Consider the following 23523-nt stretch of genomic DNA (forward strand, 5'->3'; position numbering starts at 1 on the left):
CGGCGAGCCGCGTGGGGGGAGGGGAAAACGGAAGCTGCATTCTCTCTCTCTCTCTCTCTCTCTCTCTCTCTCTCTCTCTCTCTCCAACTTTTAGCGCTACGAGGAGCCTGATTAGAAACAAGAGGCTTCCTCCCACGATCCACAATTTCTCTTCTCCTCTCCCTCTCATTCACGCGCACACACGCACACAAACACACTTCACCTTTCCAGAAGCTTTCGGCGGGGCGTTGAATATAAGGAGGGGGGAAGCATAAGAAAGAACGGAAGGAGAAAAAACCTTCCGATCTCAACGTTTGCAAGAGACCCACCAGAGAAAGAAGGTGACTTCTTCTGTTTCGAGGCGTTCGTTTTCCCTGCACTTCCCCAGAAGCAGCGGCGAAATCTGGCCGAAGTCCTTGCTGCTGCTGCTGCTGCTTTCTCCACCGCCACCCCTTCCTCTTTCGAAACCGACCATTCTTAACATTATAATTCAATCCTTGTGAAAAAGCGATCGCTGAGGAGGAGGAGGAGGAAGAGGAGGAGGAGAAGGAGCTTCCCAGCCAGGCGCAAAGACACCCTGGCGGGTTCCGGGTGACAATATGCCTCCTGCTTTCGACTCGGGCGCTGGGACTCTCTGGTGACTCGCCTATGTCACTCTCCGGCACCCCCCGCCCTGGTCGCTCGCCTCCTCTTCGGACGGCCCTCTCGCCTTCCTCTCTCTCTCCTCCTCCTCCTCTTCCTCCCTTTCCCTCCTTCTCTCCTTCTTCTGGGAATCGTGGCCCGACGATGAGCTCGTAAGGGCCGCGCGCTCCAGGATCCAGGACTGCGTCCGGGCAGGCCGCTGGGAGCGAGGCAAGCTGTTGGATGAATCTCTCCATGAGAGAGCCCGTGATTCCTGGGACCAGCATGGCTTACCACCCCTTCCTACCTCACCGGGCGCCGGACTTCGCCATGAGCGCCGTCTTGGGTCACCAGCCGCCTTTCTTCCCAGCTCTGGCGTTGCCCCCCAACGGGGCCGCCGCCCTCTCTCTGCCGGGGGCTCTGGCCAAGCCCATCATGGATCAGTTAGTCGGGGCGACGGAATCCGGGATGCCTTTCTCGTCTCTGGGACACCAAGCCGCGGCTCACCTGAGGCCTTTGAAAACCTTGGAGCCGGAGGAAGAGGTGGAGGACGACCCCAAAGTCCACCTGGAAGCCAAGGAACTCTGGGATCAGTTCCACAAGCGGGGCACCGAGATGGTAATCACCAAGTCAGGAAGGTAAGGGAGATTTGCTCCTGGGCTATGGGAAACGATTGGGGGGGGGGTTCTTCTCCGTCTCGCCTCCCCCACCTCCGCACACACCCGCCAACCCATTTCTCTCAAGCTGATTTCCAAGCAAACCAATCGTTTCCACTTGCAAACAAGAAAATAAAAAGCTTAATATGGAATTAGGAAAATATCCAGAAAGCGACAGCTGACCGTGTGTGCTTGCAAAAGCCTTCACCCAACCTCTGAAGGACAATGGGAATACTGTGTGTGCACAATCTATGCAATGAATATAGCGATAGATAGATGCATAGATAGATGATAGATACACAGACAGACAGATATCTGCATCCAGGAATCGTGCACCCGCGCGCAACACTTTACTTATGCACACCAAAGAGAGAACTGACCGCAGTGTTCGTGGGATATGTGCAATCATATAAAACTGGGCAGAATTTTGCACCGGGAATTTTTAAATTAAAAATGCAATAGCTCCCTTCGTGGCTTTGTTATGTCTGTAATTTCCTGCACTTTTTGCTGGGCAGCCAGACCCGTTGGAATGAATGGGGCTTACTTCCAGGCAAAAACATACCCAGACGTAAAAGCAGGCTTTATCCTGCTCAGACTTTCTTTAGCAGTTAAGTCTTTCCACGCTCGAAGCAGATCCAGCCTAGTTACTTCCAAGCAAATCTATACGGAGGTGGAACTCTTCGACTGGAATTTTAAAAGCACATTTGAACCCTAACCCCCGAAAATAACATTGCTGTTCTGTAAATGTGGATATTTTGAACTCGGGATTTCAACTGCTAGAGAAATCCAGGTGTAGGGCCCGAAATTTGTGGAGCAAGTGAAAATATTCTAGCACTGGACTTGATAATAAAACAGAGCGTTTGGAATGAAGGGCTTCCTTACCCCGTAAAAAGTTTGTAAGCTGTACTTAAAACTATATGGCAGATTATGTATTTTCCCTAAACGTCCGCTCACAAATTACGTATAGTCGTAATTTCTACAGAAACAATTGCCATTATTTCATTCCAACGCAGAAAGTGAAAATACAACCCTGATGAAGATTCCTCAGGTTCACATTTACGATGCCAGGTTCATTTTAAACTTCTTTTAAAAAAAATAATCAAGGCTCCAAGACGGCTGAAAAAAGTAAGGAGACTTTGGATCTGTGACCAAAGTTTCCCCCCCAAGAAGGCTTATCTACTGTTTGCTTTCGTATTTGGGCAGCTACTTTGTAAGGAGGCTTTGCAGACTTCAGCAGCTCGCTACAACAAAATCACACGCCTTTGCAATTTGGAAATCAACTTAAGGATTTGGGGAAGGGGTGGCAACTATCTTCCAAGCTCTCCAATATCGTTGGCCTTGGACTATTGTTGCACGCTAAATACTACGGATCTGCGTCTCCCTCCATGCCCAAACCAAAGGAGATTATTTTGCGATTTATTTATTTTTAAAAAAGAATTAAAATGGAATATTCACAAAGGATTCCTTTTATCATTTTTATTTTGCACAATAGCAACCAGTCGAGAGAATCTGAGAGTATAGTTCCTTGCTAAGGTTGGGGGTGGGTGGGGATACTTTTGCACAAGAGTATGCGGCTGAGTGATACGCTAAGACGATTCTCTCTTTTTAAAAAATATATACAGTATTTATATATTTTACTATAAGTAAAATCTTCGCCTTCTTTGTTTTGTGCTCTGTCTGTCTCTGTCTCTAGGAGAATGTTTCCACCCTTTAAAGTGAGGTGTACTGGCCTGGATAAGAAGGCCAAATATATTTTGTTGATGGACATAGTGGCGGCTGACGATTGTAGATATAAATTCCACAATTCCCGGTGGATGGTGGCCGGGAAAGCCGACCCTGAAATGCCAAAGAGAATGTATATCCATCCAGATAGCCCGGCGACCGGAGAACAGTGGATGTCTAAAGTCGTGACTTTCCACAAACTTAAACTGACTAATAACATTTCGGACAAACACGGATTTGTGAGTGATTTTTAATTTATTCCCCCCCCCCCCTGTAACTTAACCTCCTGGTTCTTTAAACGCCGCCCCCGCTTACAAACACCACGCGTTTAAAACAAAGCAAAACATATATTTGCAAGGTGGAGAGATCAGCTTAGATCAACCCTCGGTCACGCTGCAGGGATTGGTGGGTTTGAAACCTATTCGCTAAAAAAGCTTTGCAGAGGCCCAAAGAGACTGACGTTTGATTTCGATCCCTTCCAGATTTCTAAAAGAAGGGAGGGGGGCGAGAAATGACTTCATATTTGGGCACTTTGGTCGATCTGCTTATAATAATATCATAATTGGTTTCTGTGTGCATGTGTTTCAGGGAGGGAAAGCGGGGAGGCATCGCAGGATGAGGGTAATCGTTCCCTTTCCAATGTTATAAATCTAATTAGGAAACTTCCGGGGCAAAAATAAATAAATCCTGCACTCTTGCTCCGATTCAGCTCTAAATGGGCAGGATCCGAACTCTAGTTAAATCGCAGGGAGGGAGAGTAGGAAAGAAAGCAGCTTAACTCCAGCAAATCTGGGGTTTGTTTTATAACTTTTCTAGGGCAAAACTGATTTAAGAGCCAGCCGGTTGCAGAATTTTGGGGGGGGGAGGACACAGGGTGCAGATAAAAAATAGGGAGGTGGAGGAGAGAAGAGGAAAAAGGGATGACAGGAAATAAATACACCTCCCCACCACCAAAAAAACCCACCCCAAACCACTCAAATTAAAATAGATTTCCTTGGGGTTCCAGCCGGATTTTATCCCTCTCCTAACCGACTTAGACCCATGTTTAAGCTCGGGTCGCTTTACAGTATTATTATTATTTCCTTTCCTCTATTCACATCCCTGTCTGTGTACAGATAGGAAAGTGAACTTTCGGGCAAGGCAGCTCCTTCAGCGAAGTGCAGAAAATGAGGTCATTCCTTCTGGCGAGGTTTTCTTGGGAAGGAAAAAGGAAGAAACGGGGAGATCCTCGTTTCAGCTTGGCTGGCCTTGGCTGATCTTCCTGAAAAGCCTCAGCTCTCTCTCTCTCTCTCTCTCTCCCCCCCCCCCCTGGCCCGCTTGGAGCTCGCTCAGAAAACCACTCCGCTCCCTCGCGCTTCCTTTACATCTCCACGCCAGTCAACTAATGACCTGGGCTTAGCTCTCTCTCCTACTGGGTTGGAAGACAATTATTATGATTGGTAGTATTATTTTAAAGCAAAATATTTCCAAGCAACGGTGGTTCTAGATGTGCAGAAGAAGGGAGGGAAGAAAGTAAGAAAGAAAGAAAGAGGGCGGCTAGGATTTGAAGGCCTAAATTCAGGCTTTGCTGATGTTCCTCCTTTCGTTTTGACTGAGTCTGGATGTTCCTGCTTGTCTGTCTGTCTCTGACCCGCCGCCCCCCTCCCTCACCCGCAGACCATATTGAACTCCATGCACAAGTACCAGCCTCGGTTCCACATCGTCCGGGCCAATGATATTCTGAAACTGCCTTACAGCACCTTCCGCACTTACGTTTTCCCCGAGACAGAATTCATTGCGGTGACTGCGTATCAGAACGATAAGGTAAGAAAGAGTCGCTGTGGAATGCGTTTAAGGGAATGAGGTGGAGCGGTGGGTAGGGGGTGGCGAGAGAGATGGGTGATCTTGAGCCTCTGAGCCTGATCTGATTTGACATTAAAAATTTGGGCCTTGTCTCCTAGCGCCCCCCCCAAAAAAACCCTATCACTTCGGCCACTTAAGAAAGAAAGTTAAAAGAAGGAATTAAAATTGTTCTAATTTTCGGTATTCAGTGTATTCAGAGAAAACTAGTAAGAGGTGGTGGAGTGGAAAATAGATGTGTTTGTAGTGTGAGAGAAAGAGCGCTTTAAAAAGAGATCCGACTTTCTCTTTCCGTGTGCAAATGTGATTTTCGAGGAAACAGAACCCTAATCAGACCATACATTAATTTACTTAAAAATACAACAACAACAGGGGCAACCAGGGCCCCAAATGTAGGTCTGGTTCATATTATCCACCCACCCACTTTATACTGCAGTGTTTTTATTAATAGTTTTGGAGTAGGGTTGGTTTTTTTTAAGGGGCAGGGGAAAGAAATATGCTTTTAGCACCTAGCAGCGTTTAATAGGAAGGACATGGCCCATTCTGATTTGAGGATGGGGTGAGGAGAGAGGTGTAGTTGTTAAAGATACCCTATCCTCAATTATCACCAGGACTCCTGTTTGCGGGAGGCCGCCTTGCCCACCAAAGTGGTCTAACTGGGAGCTTGGCGCGGTCTAAATTTATGGTAATGAATTCAAGGCGAAGGACCCGGGAGACTTCGACTAGCCAGCCTTAGTTTCATTTACAGCGAGGGGGAAAAAAATAAAAATGAAATTAGTACTTTTGGTATTTGGATTCCCAAACTCGAGTGCGGTGGTTTATGGAGCTTTGGCAGCGCTGCAAGATGGAAACCCCAGTGTGTACTTTGAAAGTGTGTGTGTGTGTGTGCGCGCGCGCGCGCGCGCCCGCGCGCTTAATTCTCCTGGCGGAGCTCCTTGGACAGTTTAGCTCTCCTGAAATCAATGTGGCTCCTGCCTGAACTCAGGATCGCGGTGGAAGTTGGCAGGATATGGTGTTGGACGAAAGTGTGTGTTTTGGAGGTGGGAGGGAGAGGGATCTGATGCCGTGTTTCTGCTCCTGTTGGGAAATCGAGGCTTGGCTTGAGGAGGCCCCACGAAGAAGTCAAACCTGCTAGGGACTAGCCGCTTAACAGAACTTTTGTTTGATATGATCGCCGAGGTATGTTGGGGAGGGAGAGACAAAGGAGGCTCGCTCTCCTCCGGGGCGAGCGGATCTCGCTTGACTGAATTAGCCCCGCGCTCGGCCCGCGGAAGCCTTTCTCGTCCCCATCCTAGCGAGAAGCTCCTTGTCCGACTGCCCTGCAATGGCGTGTGAAAGCGGTGTTGTAATGGAGCCAAAGGCCCCCTCTTTCCTGGCGTTATCTCGAGCGATCTCTCGCAAGAGGTCAGAGAACCCGCATTCCAGCGCTCACCTAGGCGGCCCCCGTCGCCTTCATTAAGCACTTTCTGAGCAATTGGAAAGTAATGGATTGACTCCCTGACATGGGTCCTTTTCTTGCTTTTTGCTCCTGTTTTTTAATCGCTAGGGGAACAGATCCCAGGGCCTGGCCAAAGGAGTCAGGGGAGGTGTGTGTGAAATATCTCTCTCTCTCTCTCTCTCTCTCTCTCTCTCTCTCTCTGTGTGTGTGTGTGCGTGTGTGTGTGTGAGAGAGAGAGAGAGAGAGAGAGAGAGAAAGAAAGAAAGAAAGAAAGAAAGAAAGAAAGAAAGAAAGAAAGAAAGAAAGAAAGAAAGACAGGAGGGACAGTGAGTTTCACATTACACATATGTAATATTTTATATTATGTTATGTTATTATATAGCATATAATATTGTATACATATGACATGCGCTGTGGCTGTATTTAACCCCTCTCGCCCCCCAACTCAAAAGGTCTTTGCACTTCTGTAGAAAATTGATAAGGCGAAGGAATCCTACGCATGTTTAATCCTTAGCATGTCCCACTGCGCTCAGTGGGTATCCCTTCAAACTAAGGGTGCAGAGGATTGTAGCCTAAACTTAGAAAGGGGAGAGTGTGAGATCAAAACTTTGGGCTCGTCTTCCCACCCAAAGGGACAGCCCAGTATCTCCTGCTTTAAAAGAGGTGGCAGCAATGATTTCAAAAATTAAGCAGGTGCCAAACTTTGTGCACCCAGTGATTTCTTTGAAAGCCGAAAGCGCTGGACATGGGCTGGATCCTTGAAGAGAGAAAAAGGCATTGCAATCTTGAAAAGAAAGGAAAAAGCAACAACGTGCAGATGTTGTTGATTTCCTCCCACCCATCCTTTTAAGAGTTTGCAGAGGTGAGGGGGGAGCAACATGCCTGTAATATGTTTGCATAGTATTTATTCAGAGCTCGGCCCCCCTCCTCAACCTCCAGCACTGCGTGCACGCACACACACACACACACATACACACATATAAGCACGTGGCCTGTGGACGGTAATTACATAAAGTATTTTATTATAGCAAGCGGGTGACCACCATTCCTTTGCGGTTTAATTATGGCAGGTAAAGAGTTGAAACTGAAACATAACTTTAATGGATAGCCAGGGCGGCACGTTCCACTCATTCCTCCGCCAGGGTTCCCCCCTCAACACACACACACACACTAAGGCTGAGGCAACCAGCCGCTGCAATTGGACTGGCAGAGGTGCATGAAAATGGTCTTTCATGCTGCCTTGTAGAGGGGGACAGCCCTAGGATCCTGGGCTTTTGGCTGTAACAATGTCACATGGTTCAGTTTGTGGGTCTTCTGCTAAGGGTGTTGCTTAGGGCTTTTGGAAAGAAACTTTGAGGCATAGTTTGGGATGAAAGCTGTCTAGGCCCCCCTGCATTATTCCCCTTGCTTTGAGTAAGGGCATGCCCAGGTGAAATACCCCACCTGGGTTGGACTATGAAATTAGAGGTTCAATAGGCTGGAACATAACCTTTATTTTCTGTGCTTCGATCACACCCTTCCTCCATCCAGGGTTTCACCACCTCAGAAAGCTGCCTTATTTATAGAGTCAGGCCGTTGGTCCAGCCACCTCAGTGTTGTCTACACTGACTGGCAGCTGCTCTCCAGGATTTCTGGCCTGGAGTCCCGGGGATCGAACCTGGGACCTTCTGCATGCAAAGCAGTTGTTCTCCCACTGAACTAACGCATTTCGCTTTGATCATTGCACACCGAGAGCTGGTTACTTACTGAGTTTTCTCCTGGTTTCCAGAGTCAAATATTTAGGACCAGATTTTTTCCCTGCACCTTTTCCAGTGGCCCAACCATTAAACCATGCCCCCCTGAAAATCTGGATCCGTTTGATATTCCGTTCTTACGCATTATTTCATTTCATTTATTTTTTTCTCCTTTCTTTTTTAATGTAAAAATAGATAACTCAGTTAAAGATCGACAACAACCCGTTTGCCAAAGGCTTTCGAGACACAGGGAATGGGAGGCGAGAGAAAAGGTAAGGGGGGCTGTGGCAGTAGAGTGTGGGGTGTCTGTCCAACTTGCTATTAGCGTGTTCAGTCTGGTTTTGAAATGCTCCTATTGTAGGGTCTGTTCAAGGATCTTTAAAACACACAAACTCTCATTGGGATGAGTGTTGGTGGAGGGAGGGAGGGAGGGAGGGTTCCTAGCCTTAGTGGAATCTTTTTTTAGAAAGTGATATTTGTAAACGCCCAAAGGTGTGTTCACTGCCACCCAAGGGAGACGTACACGGCTTAGGACACGTGTTTGCCATTGTCGAAATGTGGAACACAAGAGGCTGTGGAGAGGGAGTGGCTGGCAGTAGTTTACCCAAAGCCATATTCTAATGAGACGTTGCACTAACCTGATCCTGCATGCATTTAAATTGAAGTAAGCCTTGAGTTCCTTCCAAGGGGTGTTTTAACAGCAGGTAGTATCAGTGAAGAGGAAAACAAGCATCTCTTAGCCTTTCTTAGAGTCAGAGGAGCTTTCCTGTGTGTGTTATCTTTGCACAATACACATTCAGGGCAGGGTGAGTGGGTGTGGATATTTGTTTTGGAAGGCACTCTTCAAAGGGAAATATTTCTATGTTTTGAGCAATGAGCAAAAAAATGTCAAGTTAAAAAAAACCAATTCCCCTAAAATCTGCAATGACCCAGCCTGTATTTCGAAGCCCCATTTAAGACCTCCTTATTTAAAATTCCCGCTTTCAATTTTAAAACCAATTGCTTCATTTCGACTTGAAAGGTGCCCGGTATTTAATTTTGATTTTACAAATACTCATACATTTAGGGATCAGGGAGAGAGCTGGCTCCTGCAAGCATTATTCATAATTCCTCTCTTCAAAATAAAAATAAACTGAACAATAACTTCCTAGTAGCCATTAAAAAGTCAGATATCCCAGGAATAGTCCAGCAACTTTGAACAGCTGATCGTCGCTGGACTGTGGTTGCCCCAAACTCACCCAACCCAGCTCAACTCTTTATTTAGTCACAGATTTGCTCTGCCTCCACCAATTTTTCACTCTTCCCGAACTCTGAGGAGATCAGCTGTCCCCTATCAGATGTTTAGTTTCTCTAAACATTTTTGGATTTCTGAGATTACATCTAGACATGAAGAAGAATATTAATATCATATGGAAGTTGTCCTTGCCATGCTCTGATGGCAACTCATTCAAGTTCTTCCCTTCAAAGTTCTACCTAAACACTTCCCCTTGGAAAAGGAATGGTCTTCTTTCCAAAAGAATTGTCTTTGGCTTCCAGAATCACCAGCTCCAAACCCGAAACTTGAAATTCTCTTACTCCTTGAGAAACCCGCCTTCTTTCCACTGAACTGACGCCAAAGGCCCTTTGATCTTCAGAAAGGCCTGTTGACCTTTGGGGGCATCGTCCGAAGTAAATAACACTGTGGTGCACAGAGCCCCTTTCTTAAAACAGGCTGACTTGCCTAGAAACCCTTTGCGACTCTAGTGCCAGGCCAGTAGGCTGGGCAAGCCTGGCTTCGATGATAAGCATATCCGCAGGGATCGCAACCATATTTATTTATTTATTTTAAAAAGTCCTGTTTGATTCCGTTGGACATCTTTCCTCGCCCATTGGCCTGAATGGGGCACCAGCTGGTTTTTTCTTTTGTAAACAGTCTGTTGCGGTGCCAGCTGATTTGATTTAGAGAGTTATTATGGTCTGGAGCGTGTGGTATGTGTTTGAGAGTTTCCTCCCTTCTCCAGCGACTTTTAAACCAACCAACTTTTCTCCAGGAAGCAACTGACCCTCCAGTCCATGCGAGTCTATGATGAGAGGCAGAAGAAAGAAAATGGGACGTCAGACGAGTCCTCAAGTGAGCAGACAGCTTTCAAATGCTTTGCCCAGTCAACCTCCCCTGCAGTATCCACTGTGGGCACATCTAATCTCAAAGGTGAGGTAGCTCCCTGCTTGCCTTTGCCCCTCCCCCCCACTCCCTGTGCACCCCCCCCATTTCCCCCTCCTTTCTATTTCTGGGTTATTAACATTTCCAGGGGGGGTTGGTGGGGGGAGGCAGCATTTGAAGGGAGTTTGGCTGAAGATCAGCCTCCGGTTGGAAAGAGAGGGGGGGGGGGAAAGTTTCGAAAAATAAAATAAACCCAATTTTGAAACCGCTCCAGACATTTTTAAATAGGAGGGGGGGGGGACACTTTTCTCCTTTCCGCCCTGTATCTATATTTCTTCTGTGGTTTGTACAGAGTCAGCCAACACTGACTAAAGCTTCGGAGCAAAGGCAGACCACGGGGCAAAAGTTCAAAACTGCAACCAGTCCATTCATAACCATATTGGAATTTCTGAATAAGGGGAGGGGGGAGTGGCGGAATCCTGCAACTAATTCATTCATGTGCATATTGGAATTTCTTATTAAGGTGGAGGGGAAACCTCCTGCAACCAATCCATTCAAAACCTTACTGGGATTTTGCAACAAGGGAAAAGACAGACAAAAAAAATTATCCATTTAAAAAATCAAGAAATTTCCTATGCTTTTGAGGACAACGCTTCGTCAGACTCATTTCATCAGACGCAGTGTGCTGTAGTGGCTAGAGCCCTAGACTGGAATCTGGGATACCAGGGTACTCCTATACCCCCCCCCCCAGCCAGGATGCTTGCTGGGTGACCATGGACCAATCACTTTCTCTCAGCCTAGCCGCCCTCACAAGGTTGTTGTTGTGGGGATGAAATGGGGAGGGGGTGAATCTGTGTGCGTCACCTTGAGCTGCCTGGAGAAAATGTGGGAAATTAATGTCATAAAGTGTACATGCATCTTTAAGATGCCACAAGGCTCTCTGAAGCTTTGGGTTCAAGATGCTAATATAGCTAGCTCCCTTAAAGAGTTTACGAAAAGGCTCCCTTTGCTTTCCTGACTCTAAAGGAGAACAGGCAGGAGGAAGGCACAGCCTGGGTCAAATTATCCCTCCTGTTCTCCCTTCATTCTACAAACCTATGGGCTGTAATGGGAGTTAAGCAGCTTCCATGGAACCCTACACTTGAATATGTACATGGAAGTCTTCAAGTTACTTTAAGGCAGCCCATCTTATCCCCACTTTGGTGGAAGTAAGCCCCATTGAATTCAATCGGGTGTCCTGAGTCGTGTTCCAGATGGTGCGCTGGTCTTCTCAAGAAAGTGTGCATAGGATTGCAGCCTTAAAAACACATACTTTTGAAAGCCCTGGACTTTGCCATGCTCTTGTCAGATGGAATGCACCCTTTTTTTTTCTTTTTAACCCCCTCATTTGTTACCGAAAAAATTGCTTGAACTTTGGTTCTCTCAGGGGCCTGCCCTGTGAAAGCAAAAAACAAATGGCAGGGGATTTCAAGCTCATGTAAGCAGGCCCCGTGTCTGAGGCTAGAGAGAAGCCAGACCCTAAACGTTTAACTTTCCCTTGCGTTGGGAAGGAGGCGAGATGTTCCAACAGAGCACAGGAGAGGGGAATAAAAACCTGGGAGAAATAAAAGCTGGGGAATTAATATGATCCTCCTCCAGCCCCCAAGCCTCTCCTCTCTCCCTCACCCACTTCAGTTGGACGTTTATTGTGGAAACAAGGAGATAAAGTGAAGCTGGATACCAGACGGGAGGGGGAATAGGCTTACTTGCGTGTATCAACCTAACATTTGGGAAGCTCAGCTCCAAACAAGTCTGTTTGAATTCGTCTAGTAGTCCTTCCTTCAGAGGCGGTAAACATGATGGAACTCTTCACCAAGGGGTGGGGAAGGAAGAAGGAATTCCACCGAATAAAAAAATGTTTAGGTTAGGGGAACAGGCAAGGCTAGAACCGTGATAGGCTACTTTTCTACCTGCAGAGATGCCACCCCCCCCTAAGATGGTGGACTGAACTGAAGTCAACTGGCAATAGCTCAGCTAAAGTCTTTAGGAATAGTAGGCCAATATATAGAAGATTTAGAGGGGTGGAGGGTGTATATTCCAGGTCAGACAGAAGGCTGGCAGGGTAAGTGTGCTTGTGTGTATGTATTTGTGTGTGTGTGTGTGTGTGTGTGTGTGTGTGTGTGTGTGTGTGTACACACGCGCGCGCTTGGAATTAGTATTTTATTTGCATTGAGCTGTGCCTCCAAAACGAGAGGGGTTCAGCTCCAAGGGGTGCGTCCTGGACCTCCCAGGACAGGAGAAGAGGAGCCTGGCTGAGCAACGGCTCCATCGTATTTGCTCTCCGACTGACCCTCTCCCTTCTTTCCGGCCCCCAGATCTGTGTCCCAGCGAGGGGGAAAGTGACACGGAAAGCAAAGACGACCCCTCGGAGGCCAACGACTCCTCCGGGAAGATCTCCACCACCACGGCTGCCATTGCCACCAACAGTAGCTCCTCGGGCTCCGGAGGAGGAGGAGGAGACCCACGGGAGAAGAGCAGCCCCTCCAAAGTGACCCTCTTCCCCCCGGACTCGGCAGGCGGCAGAGGCAGCCGGGAGAGCGCCCCCAAGGCTCCGGCAGACTCAGCTCGGCACAGCCCGGCCACCATCTCCTCCAGCACCCGGGGCCTCGGCGGGGAGGAGGTGAAAAGCCCCTCGAGGGAGGACTGCAGGGGCCTGGCCAAAGAGCCCTTCGCCCCGCTGACGGTCCAGACGGACAGCGCTGCCCACCTCGCCCACCAGGGCCACTTGTCCAACCTGGCGTTCTCCCATGGCCTGGCCGGGGGGCAGCAGTTCTTCAACCCGCTGAGCAACGGGCACCCTCTGCTCCTCCACCCCAGCCAGTTCGCCATGGGCGGCGCCTTCTCCAGCATGGCCGGGATGGGCCCCCTGCTGGCTACAGTCTCCGGGGCCTCGGCAGGAGTTACCGGGCTGGACAATACGGTGATGGCCACGGCGGCGGCTCAGGGATTATCCGGAGCGTCAGCGGCGGCTGCAGCGGCGGCGGCGGCTTTACCTTTTCATCTGCAACAGCACGTCCTGGCCTCGCAGGTAAATTATTGCGGTGGATGTGTAGAATTTTTTTCTTTTCCGTCCGGGTGTGAGTTCTCCCCTCACTAAGGCAGAAGCTAATTGGGAATCTATTGAGGCAGATCATTACCCTGGAGTTCCCCTTTCTCCCCGTCCCCGCCCCCATTCTTTATCTTGTCCATTGGAGCCGAGTCCTAGGGGCCGAGGGGTCTTACCCCCCCCCAATAAAATATTTGAGGGGGCCTCCCGAAAGTTGATAGGCATTGTCATTCAAATAGGGTCCGTGCGCGGCGCCATGCGATCTATTATGCAGGGCAGGGCTTACTTGCCCCCCATGGGCGTAGCCAGGATTTATTTTTTTGAGGGGGGGCTTTATGTTCGGGGGCAGAACCAAATTATCAGCGACACAATTGGTCAGTTAGTTAAGTTTTTTTTAATTTAGTTACTTGATTGGGGCGGCAACTGCCCCCGTTCAGCCCATGGCTACTCCTATGCCCCCCCCCCGTATTTTATTCAAGGTGGCACCCCCGTCTTGTTCCAACAACAATCCTCTAATGGATTTCAGGCGAAGGGTCGTAGCTGGGCTGTAGAGCATCGGGTTTGCATGCGCAAGACTTTAGGTTCCATTCCTGCATCTCCGGGTAGCGCTGCCTGAACTCTTGAAACCGCTGCCAATTAGGGTAGGTAGTCTTGATGTAGGTGCCCCAATGGTCTAACTAAGGAGGCCTGCATTTCTCAGTGGCAGAGCGTCTGCAGAAAGTCCTGGGTTCAATTCCTAGTTTGTGAAGGTAGGGCCAGGAAGTATACCCCGCCCGAAGTTCTGGAGAGCAGCTGCCAGTCAGTGTAGTAGACAATAGGGAGCTGGATGGACTAAGGGTCTGGCTCTGCGTAAGACAACTCCCTGTGTTTCATCTCTCCTGCGAGTGAGCTAGAGGAAGATTATTGTGTGTGTGTCTGTTTTAGTATAGCCTCTTCGGTGACATGTTTAAAAGAGTTCAGATGGATTCTTTATTCGCAGAAGAGAGAAAAGTATGCAAGCATGCCCTGTCACTCCCACCTTCCCACTCACCGCTAAAATCATCTAGACCGGAGCCATTTCAGATCAGACTTTTTAAAGCTTCGGCTTTCAAATTCTGCGCGCCTGCGCGCGTTCCTGGGGTTTCTTTTTAAGGGCATTATTATTATTATTTCCCTCTAAGGAACTCCGGGCAGCCTAGGTGGGTTATTCTGTTCCATCCTCACAACAACCTTGTGAAGAAGGGGATAGAGGGAGAGAGCTGCAAGTTCAGCCCGTGAATATTAAGACCGAAAGAGGGGATTTGAGTGCAGCTCTGCTCTGGCAAAGGCCGGTATCAGAGGGAAAGCGAGGTGCTTCGTTTACTGACTAAATATAATTTCAACACTCTCACGTGCACACAAACGCCCTAGCTCTCTCCCCAACACAAACGCGCTCGCTCTCATACACACATACACTGAAGCTCAACAGGCGTTCCTCAGGATGAGGGAAAGGGCGTACAGTATAGGGAATCGACGACAGAACATCCCCCTATACAAGGGTTCTCTGGAGCTCTTGAATAGGACAGGCCATCCTCCATAGCTCGCTCCGACCACATTTTACAAGCTAAAGAGTTTTTGACTCGCTTGAAAGCGATGCCAACATTTCCTTTCCCAAAATGCGTTTTGTCCGAGAGAGAGGGAGGGAGAGCGCAGAGGCTTTTCTATCTCTCCCCCCCCCCCCGTCTCTTTCCTCTCGAGGTGTTGACTCCCGCGGTTGGAATGGCAGCTGAGGGTGCTCAGCACCTTGAGAAGACAGATGATTGAAAAGGGATATTTTAAATAAATGGAGCTCCAGCTTGGCTCCGGGCCCTCGCGCTTCGAACTGCTGGTCCCGGCGCCAGGGAATGAAACGGCGCTTGGCTGAGAACCGCGTCTCGGAGGCTCTCCGGGGCTGGTTACTGCGTTTCCCCACGTGCATGGCGGCGTGGGGGGGGGAGGGAGGGGACACACAAACACACACACACCCCTTGGTTCCTAACAGAACCTTGCTTTCCGTCTTCGCCTAGGTTGGTATTTGTTATGTGTTTGGGTGCATGTGTTTTCTTGCCTGTTTTCTTGCGCCAACGTGTATATACCTTTAACTGTGCCAATTACTGACCCGGCCGCTGCTTCTCTTGCAGGGCTTGGCTATGTCCCCCTTCGGAAGCCTTTTCCCTTACCCGTACACCTACATGGCAGCCGCGGCTGCCGCCTCGACAGCAGCAACCAGCTCCGTCCACCGCCATCCGTTCCTCAGCGCGGTGCGCCCTCGCCTGCGCTACAGCCCTTACTCCATCCCGGTGCCCTTACCGGACAGCAGCAGCCTTCTCACCACAGCGCTGCCCTCCATGGTCGGCGGGGCGGAAGGCAAAGCGGGCGCCTTGGCATCCAGCCCGGCCTCGGGAGCCTTGGACTCCGGCTCCGAGCTGAACAGCCGCTCTTCCACCCTCTCCTCCGGCTCGGCCGTCTCGCTGTCGCCCAAGGTCGACAAGGAAGCCACCAGCGAGCTGCAGAACATCCAGCGTCTAGTGAGTGGCTTGGAATCGAAAGGCGACAGAGCCCGGAGTGGGTCGCCCTAGAGGTGGGGAGAGGAGGAAGGTCCCCTCACAGAAAAACTTCTCCATCCCCCCACAGTCTCTGGGCTAGGGACCCTTCTTTTCCCTTCCCTCCCCCATTTCTCTGGCCTCCTGCTAGAACTCGCCACTGCCGCTCCCACCTCTGAGTGGGACTGACCAGGCAAGGTTTTGTCCTGGAGGTTGCAGGGGGCGGGCGGGGAGCGGGGAGCCTGGAGGCCGCTAACCGGACAGAGGGGGGAGAGAGAGGTCGCTCTTGGAAGCTGCTATTGTGAACCAGACTGTGGTGTCCACTGGAGGGGCGGTGGTGCGCACGTGGGGTCAGCGGATGCTGGGGAGAGGTGACCCCCATGGCCTCCCTCCCTTGTTTGTTTCTACCCCTGTCGACACACAACAAACGGAGATGAAAGGAGAGGACACCGAGGAGTGATCCCCGGTGTGTCCCGCCCCCCCCTTGCTCCCCTACAAACGGAGAAATGACTTTTTGCATATCAGTTCAAGCCTGACCACGGCCCATGTCAATCTTTGTTAAAAGAGGGGCGTGTCCCTTTAATACTCGAGTGACGTCTGTCAGCCTCTGTAAGGCTCTGTTTGCATGTTCCATTCTAAGCCTCATTATTTTGGAGTTTTTTTTTTAATTAAAAAAAAATTGCTTGCTTAAGTTCCAAGGGACTTTTTTTTTTTAACCCTCCCCCTCCCCCACGTTTATTCTCCACTTCTTCCCTTAGGAACAATTTAAAATGTAGTTGGAAAGATGAGAATTTTTTTAAAGGGCCGTAATTTCCTTGAAGCGGTTCCCCACTCCCTCTCCCCCCCCCTTTTACTGTATATGCAATAACAAGGTTTATAAACATAATAAGGAAGAAAAAAAGAAAGGAAGAAAGAAGTGGACACTATGGATAAAGTATTTATGTAATTGATGGATAACTTGTAAATAAGTGGCATATGAGTACTCGAAATTAAAAAATTAATTTATTGATATTGTACATATGTCTGTAAATAAGGCCTGACGCTGTCTTCTTTTATCGTTTTCTTTTTCTCTCCAGTTGCTTTCATTTAAAATAAAATTAAATAAAATCCCTTGAAGAGAATTTAAAACGTATTAAGATAGCAGGAGTCCCTCAGCGAAATATATATATAATGTTTACATTTGTCATATTTTATTTGGATTCATTATGTCACCGGGGACATAATTTTGGTTATTTATTTACCGGGGATAGAATGCAAACGGCAAAAATAAAATACATTTTAGGGCTGGATCCACCGGGAGAGGGAGGGGAAGGAAAGATTGTACAGTAGTGGGACTGCTGAGCTCTCGCTTCCTTCTAAAACTGGAAGCGCCGTCTGTAGAAATGGTTGAATAAGTACGTTAATCAATCACCAAAGCACTTCTGACGCGGGTTCGTAAAAAGAGATAGCGGGAGAACTGGAATTCTTGCCCAATTTAAAAAGCAAATATCTCGATCGATTCCTCCCTCTCTTCCTCAGTACGAGATCTATTCCAAACGAGTTTTTATTTTTCTCGTGCTAAATGTTGCCTTTGCTTCGAGGGAGTCCACATTGCTATGCTATGGCTACAAAGTCTGGTTCGAAGAGCTAGGCAAACGAATATATATAGAAAAGTTCTTAAGGATTTCCTCCCCAGTAATTCCCCCTCCCTTCTATAAGGAAGCAAAGCCTCTTAAAATCAGTAGAATATCAATTTTGTTGTTGTTGCTGAAATCCTTAGGCCTCCGGTTATATGCCTGGGGAGTCTTTGGTTTGGTTTATAAATAACATAGCGATTTCTTTCAGGGCATTCCTTGACTCAGAATGGCAAAAGTCCGAGAATGGAAGCTCTGTAGGATTCCCACCCTCCACCCCTTTACTGGGGAAATTATATATATATATATATATATAAACTCCCGATGAGAGTGTCTTTCTCGCTTAAAAAAAAAAGTTTGAAGGACAGCTTTTAAAATTAATAATAATTTGAAAGGTGAATTACTTCCGAGTTAAGATTGTGAATACGCTTACTTGAGAGGCGCAAGTTTTCTTCAAAAGAACCTGACGTCCAGCCTAGTCCTATATTCCGATGGTAGGGCTGCAATCCTATTTTACATACTTGCCCGGGAGTAAGTCCCATTGAGTTCAATGGGCCTTATTTCAGAGTAGACCCGTATGTGCGGCTGAACCTTGGAAACTGCAGAGGATGATATGAGTCTCTTCATCCCCGCGTTGGAAAATAAAGATAGTTGGGATCGAAAAGCCAAGTGCCTCCTCTTGTTTAATTGTTTGGTCTAGAAGTCTTGTAGAATAAATAGAGAAGAGCTGGGGTGTGTGGGAGAAAGGGAGAAACACCGTTAAAATGGGAAAAAATAAGTTTATCAAAATAAATAAATAAATGGGAGTCTAGGAGGGAAGGGCGGGGAATCAACAAAACTTCAAACTTTCCCCCCCGGGTATCCAAATCGCCTGTATTTATGATTTGGGGCAATGTTTATAGAACGCCAAAGAGCCGCCAATGGAAGCAGCGAAGTCGTGGTTCAGTCGCTGATTTAGTTCTAAGCGACCCTCGCGAAGCCTTTGAAGGTCAGCTTGTGAATGGACGGGCAGATAAGACCGCTCAAGACCGCCGCTCTGTGAGCTCGCCAGCCCCTCAGCAGCCCGCCTTGATAAATTGTTGTTTTTAAGACGAGCCCGGAGAGTCTCTCCACGCCGTCGCCCGTGCGTTTCAACGTGAGCCAGCTGTAAATATTATAAAAGTTCACTTCCACTCTCTATCCTGTTACGTCGCCTCCACTCCCCCATCCTTTCCCCAGCCCTCTCGGAATTGTGTCACTTGGAGATAAACACCAGCCCGGTTGGTGAAAGTTGAATATATACAGCAGGATCTGTATTAACGGCCCTCTCGCTCTCAGCCCCACAGCCCCCCCCCCCCCAGTCTCCGAATGGATGTGTTTCCTCCCCAAATCATTTATAGCACTTGATTTTTTGGCTCTGGAGTTTTGAAGAGTGGAGTGTGTGTGGAGAGGTATTGATCGTTGTCCCTAACTAGATTATTAAAGTTCGAAGTTTATGCACCTCGCTTTTTGATCACATCCTCGGTCCCTTCGGAAGTTTCAGGGAGGGAGCATGTAAGCGACTGGTTCTCGACGGGAGAGCCTCGGCTAGGCAAATATTTGTTTCTTTTTAACTCCTGGGGGATCTGTGCCCCTATCCTTTGCTGTTGGATTAATTCCCTGAAGAAGATGGCGAATGGAGATCGTCGAAAGCTGTAACCCAATGCACAATTACCTGGGAATCAGCCCCAACGGAACAGAGGGGGGATTAGCTATCAAGTAAACATACATAAGATGTCTAGAGGTGTATACAGTGAGCAACAACCGACAGAACAGCCTTGCGGCACTTTGAAGACCAGATTTCCTGTGGCAAAAGCTACTGGGGACAACAGACCGCTTTCTCAGATGCGTGAGGGGTATGGTTTGTAAGGTCGCCTTGTCTGCGCGCTTACTTCCAAGTAAACATGCATGGATAGGCGCACTCAGTTTACGAATCCAGTTTCATTCTCATCTGAAGGCTGCAGTCCTCAACTCGCTTCCGAGGTAGTAGCAATCCCGTTGAGAACAGCCAGTTACTCTTTTTTAAATAATGTTTTTAATATCCAGAAACCTCAACAAACTAAACCTCCGCAGCTACAGCCTTCTTTGGCGAGAAATTGACAAAGACCTCAATAAAAGGAACAAAACGCAACTTCACCCTCTCACGCAAAATAGCCAGAGTTACTTTTGAATACAGTAAACCTGTTTTAGGAGCGCTGTACACACACACACGTTTCTGATGCTGATTCTATGCCTTCTGCACACGCACACATGCACACATACACATAAACGCGCAGCAGAGCTTCAGTCTCAGACACGGGAGAAGTGCATTAGGGTGCGTATCTAAAGCACCCCCAAATTCTGTTCAAAGGGGGACTAGCGTCAGATTGCTGGGCGTTCTTTAAATGATGGGCAAATGGCGATAGATCTAGTGGAATATAGGCAGCTTGCGAAATCTTGGGTCCGTCTGCTCCGCGTGAAGAAGGGTCGGAGATCAAACCAGAATGGATTCCATGAGACCAGTCGCCCCCCTTGGCGAAGGCACAACCATCCCTCTCTCCACGTCCATCAGCTCTCTTGACGTCTATTTCATTTATTTGAAGACTGCGAAACCGCCAGGAGCCGAGCTGGTATGTAGCTACCCCTCTCCTGGGTTCCTATGACTGCTATTGACTAAGAGAGTCTTCAATTCCTTGATTTGGGAAGGGGACGAGAAAACTCCGAGAGGCACGCCGTGGTCATCCAAACTGTCTCTGGTCGTAAATCTCTCGCCTCGAAAAGCAAGTTCTTCCACCTCCTCCCGGGAAAAACACGGGGAAAGTTGCAAAACACCCTCACGCCACTGCGTTCTCGAAAGAACTCGGCCGCAAACTGAGGTGGTTCTTGCCGATAAATGGGTACAGCACGTGCCTGGGATTCTTGGCCCCCTGCGAACTAAAACTCACTTCTGTGAGGGGCATGTGAAATCGGGGCTCGCCAAAAAACGAGATCTTTCGCAGAAGCCCGCAGAAGGTGGCTGCCTCCATACCACTTTGGTATCAACAGAATTTCTGTTTTCCAAGTTGATGCTGGACCTATGGACCCGTGCCAGCTTTCAGGGGGATTTGCGATCCTACCATATACAGTAACACAGTAAAGCTGTTATTCTTTGCATACTTACCTGGAAGTGTACTTCCCATGAAACACGAGGGTTACTTCTGAGCAGTCATGTACACGATGGCGCTGTAAATCAATTTCTTTCTTTCTTTTTTCAAAGGCAAAAGCATAAGCAAAGAACGTGAAAACAACCGAGATCTTTAAAACGGAAGGTGCTGCGATTCTCCCTGAAATTAAGCAATCGCGTTGCAACGTGATGGCATATGCCACCTATGAATATTTACTCGGAAGTAAAGCCCACTGATTCTGAGGTCAGACTGCAGGTCGCTGCATCTTTAAAACTGCCTGATTATTCGCGTGTGTGTAAGTGTAATCTCAGAAACACAACTTTTTTTTAGAGGAGAAAAAAGAAACGAGTCTTGCGGCACCTTAGACACCAGATATTTACAGAAATTGGAAAAAAGAGGCCACAAGACAAGACCTTCCAACAAAATCCTACTCAGAACTCAGTGTTTAAGGAGCCTTCCTCTGCAGTAAGTGTGCACAGGCTTTGCTATATTTTTGTAGCAACACATTAACATGACAGGTAGGTCTGGAAGGTATATCAGCGAGGTACATCATCAAAAGGTTGGCTTCCAGACCAAGCTCTCCTGATGGGCCAGAACCAGCGTCAGCGTTCAGGTGAAACCTAATGTCTGCTTTCCCCGTATAAAAACAAAACAACCGATTATCGTTATAATTATTGTCAAATCTCTTCGTGTAAGGCAGGGAGAAGTGGGGGAAGCTTCTACTACAGGGTAGTTCTTCCCTGAGAACTGAAGCAGAGCAGTCTAGTCTAGTGGCTAGTCATTTGGACTAGGACTGAGGATCAGTGTGATCGAATCTCCGCTCAGCCATGAAGCTCACTGGGGACGGTCGTTCTAGTTACAGGTAGGTAGCCGTGTTGGTCTGCAGTTGTCGAAACAAAACAAAATAAAATAAAAATATTCCTTCCAGGAATATTCCAGAGACCAACTAAGTTAGTTATTGGTATGAGCTTTCGTGTGCATGCACCATGGGCATAGCCAGGGGGGCAGCTGCCCCCCCAATCAAGTACATAAATAAAAACACTTAACTGTCCAATTGTGTCGGTTCTGCCCCCTCCCCAAAACATAAAGTTTGCTACTCCCTAAAATAAATCCTGGCTAGACCCATACTGGGGAACCTTTGACCAATCATTGTCTTTTCAGCCTAATCTACCTCACAGAGATGTTGTGGGAGGGGGTAGAGTTATTTAACGCCACATGGAAAAAAAGTGGGGAATGAAGTAAGTGAGTATATAAATACAGGTACAGCCCAGGCACGTTTTCGCCGCCTCAGTAAGATTTAGCCTCCTACATCGCTGAGCTGAAACTGAAATCGTAAGGCTGTGCCATCTCTCAGACAGGAGGGGATGGAATTGCAGAGTGAATTCCTAGCGATGCCTCGGGCTTTGCGGAAGGGCTAAAACCTCAGACGAAACTGAGCCCCAAAGCTGGCCATGGATTTATAGCACACACACACTTACGCGTGCAAATAATATGGAGGGATTTGAGGTCTGTGATTTGGGGGAGCAAAAGGTTTCACAGCCTGCCCCGGAAGAGAGAAAATTAGATGCGGAAATTGCTATCAGCGTTTGTGGCCTGCATATTTTATTTGTGAAGGACTTCCTCCTTCCACCGAAACACACAAATACTGTATACTTCGTGCAAACTCTGTGAAAGCAGCCTCGGGGCTCTCTGGGAGATGGCTGGTCGAGTTTAATGCTTTTGGAAAGAAAGGAAAAAGATGGGCAACGTTAAGGCCAGAACTCCGTCCGTATACAATATATAGAGCAGCGTTAATGAGTAACTCTTGTGGCGCTTGTTGTGGGAGATAAACAGCGAGCAATCGCTGTGGATTATCCTGTCTATTGCTCACCTGGCGCCTCGGCTGATATCTCCAGAGATTTTATGGCTCTGCAAGCCGAGGCAAGGCAGCAACAGAGGCGCCGGGCCCTGACGTTCTGTAGGGACGGAGCGCCACCTATCGGCGGAAGCGGGGAACGAACAAGGACAAAGATAGTCTCTCCTCCCCCTTTCACAAGAACATAGGAAATCGCCTTATACCGAGTCAGACCATTGGTCCATCTGCTCAGCATTGTCAACACCGATTTGCAGCTCCTCTCCAGGGTTTCAGGCAGGGGATTTCTCCCAGCTCTACCTGGAGGCGCCGGGGATTGAATCTGTGGCCGCCTGCGTGCAAGGCAAATACTCTGCCACTGAGCAATCGCCTTTCCCCTTTCACTTTTGTTCCATCGCAGTCTTAATTTCAAAGAGGAGGCTTGTGGCGCCTTAAAGGCACCCTGAGCTGATTCTGGCGCAAAGATTCTGTGGACCCAACTGGCGAGAAACATCTAAGGAAGTGGGTTCTCTGGATCGTGTTTTATATTTATTTTTAAATACCATAATAAATGTTTTCATCTTTAAAACTTATCAAGACTTCCTCCCCTCCTCCTTCCCCCCCTCCCTTGAGACATAATTGACAGCTCAGTCCTGCTAGCCGAGCTGACTCATAAGACAGCCACACCTTGCTTAACGTGGTTTATAGTGGGCAAGGAATTTGTCACTGATTTCTGTGCGGACTTGTAAAAATTTAAACGAATAGAACATTTTAAAACAAATGAACAACCCCCCCCCCTCCACGCACACCTAATTTGAAGAAGGAAGAGAGCGCAGGAACTGAAATAATTTACGGGTTGCGTCTAAATTCTACTCAGAGTAGACCTACTGAAGATAATAGACTTAAGTTAGTCAGGCCCAACGGGAGTCACGATGGAGTAGGGCTACCAAAAATGATAAGCTGGATCTGCAGCAAAATGTTGATGGTGTCAGCCTGTTTGCCTTGCCCTTTCCAGGTTACTCCAATCCACACGCTACCCTAGTTTTCTTCTCCACTCTGCCAACCTCCCAGTCCTTCAGCATTCCAGGCTCACTGCGCAGTCTTCATTATATGTCCTCCTCTCGGGATTTCCCGCACCCGCTACAGTATTATTGTACTTCTGCAA

At 48.1% G+C, this 23523-nt stretch overlaps 1 protein-coding gene across 1 annotated transcript; it reads left to right on the plus strand.

Annotated features, from left to right (window-relative positions):
* The first annotated feature begins 840 nt into the window (after positions 1–840).
* TBX3 (T-box transcription factor 3) lies at positions 841–16783 on the plus strand. Its single transcript, XM_083478603.1, has 7 exons — positions 841–1238; positions 2950–3217; positions 4635–4781; positions 8184–8260; positions 10019–10176; positions 12483–13195; positions 15352–16783. The coding sequence occupies exons 1-7, from the start codon at positions 844–846 to the stop codon at positions 15787–15789; spliced, it is 2196 nt and encodes a 731-aa protein (XP_083334729.1). The 5' UTR covers positions 841–843; the 3' UTR covers positions 15790–16783.
* The last annotated feature ends 6740 nt before the right edge of the window (positions 16784–23523 follow it).

Source organism: Podarcis liolepis (genome assembly GCF_965112155.1).
Source record: "Podarcis liolepis genome assembly, chromosome: 15".
Classification (NCBI taxonomy): Eukaryota; Metazoa; Chordata; class Lepidosauria; order Squamata; family Lacertidae; genus Podarcis; species Podarcis liolepis.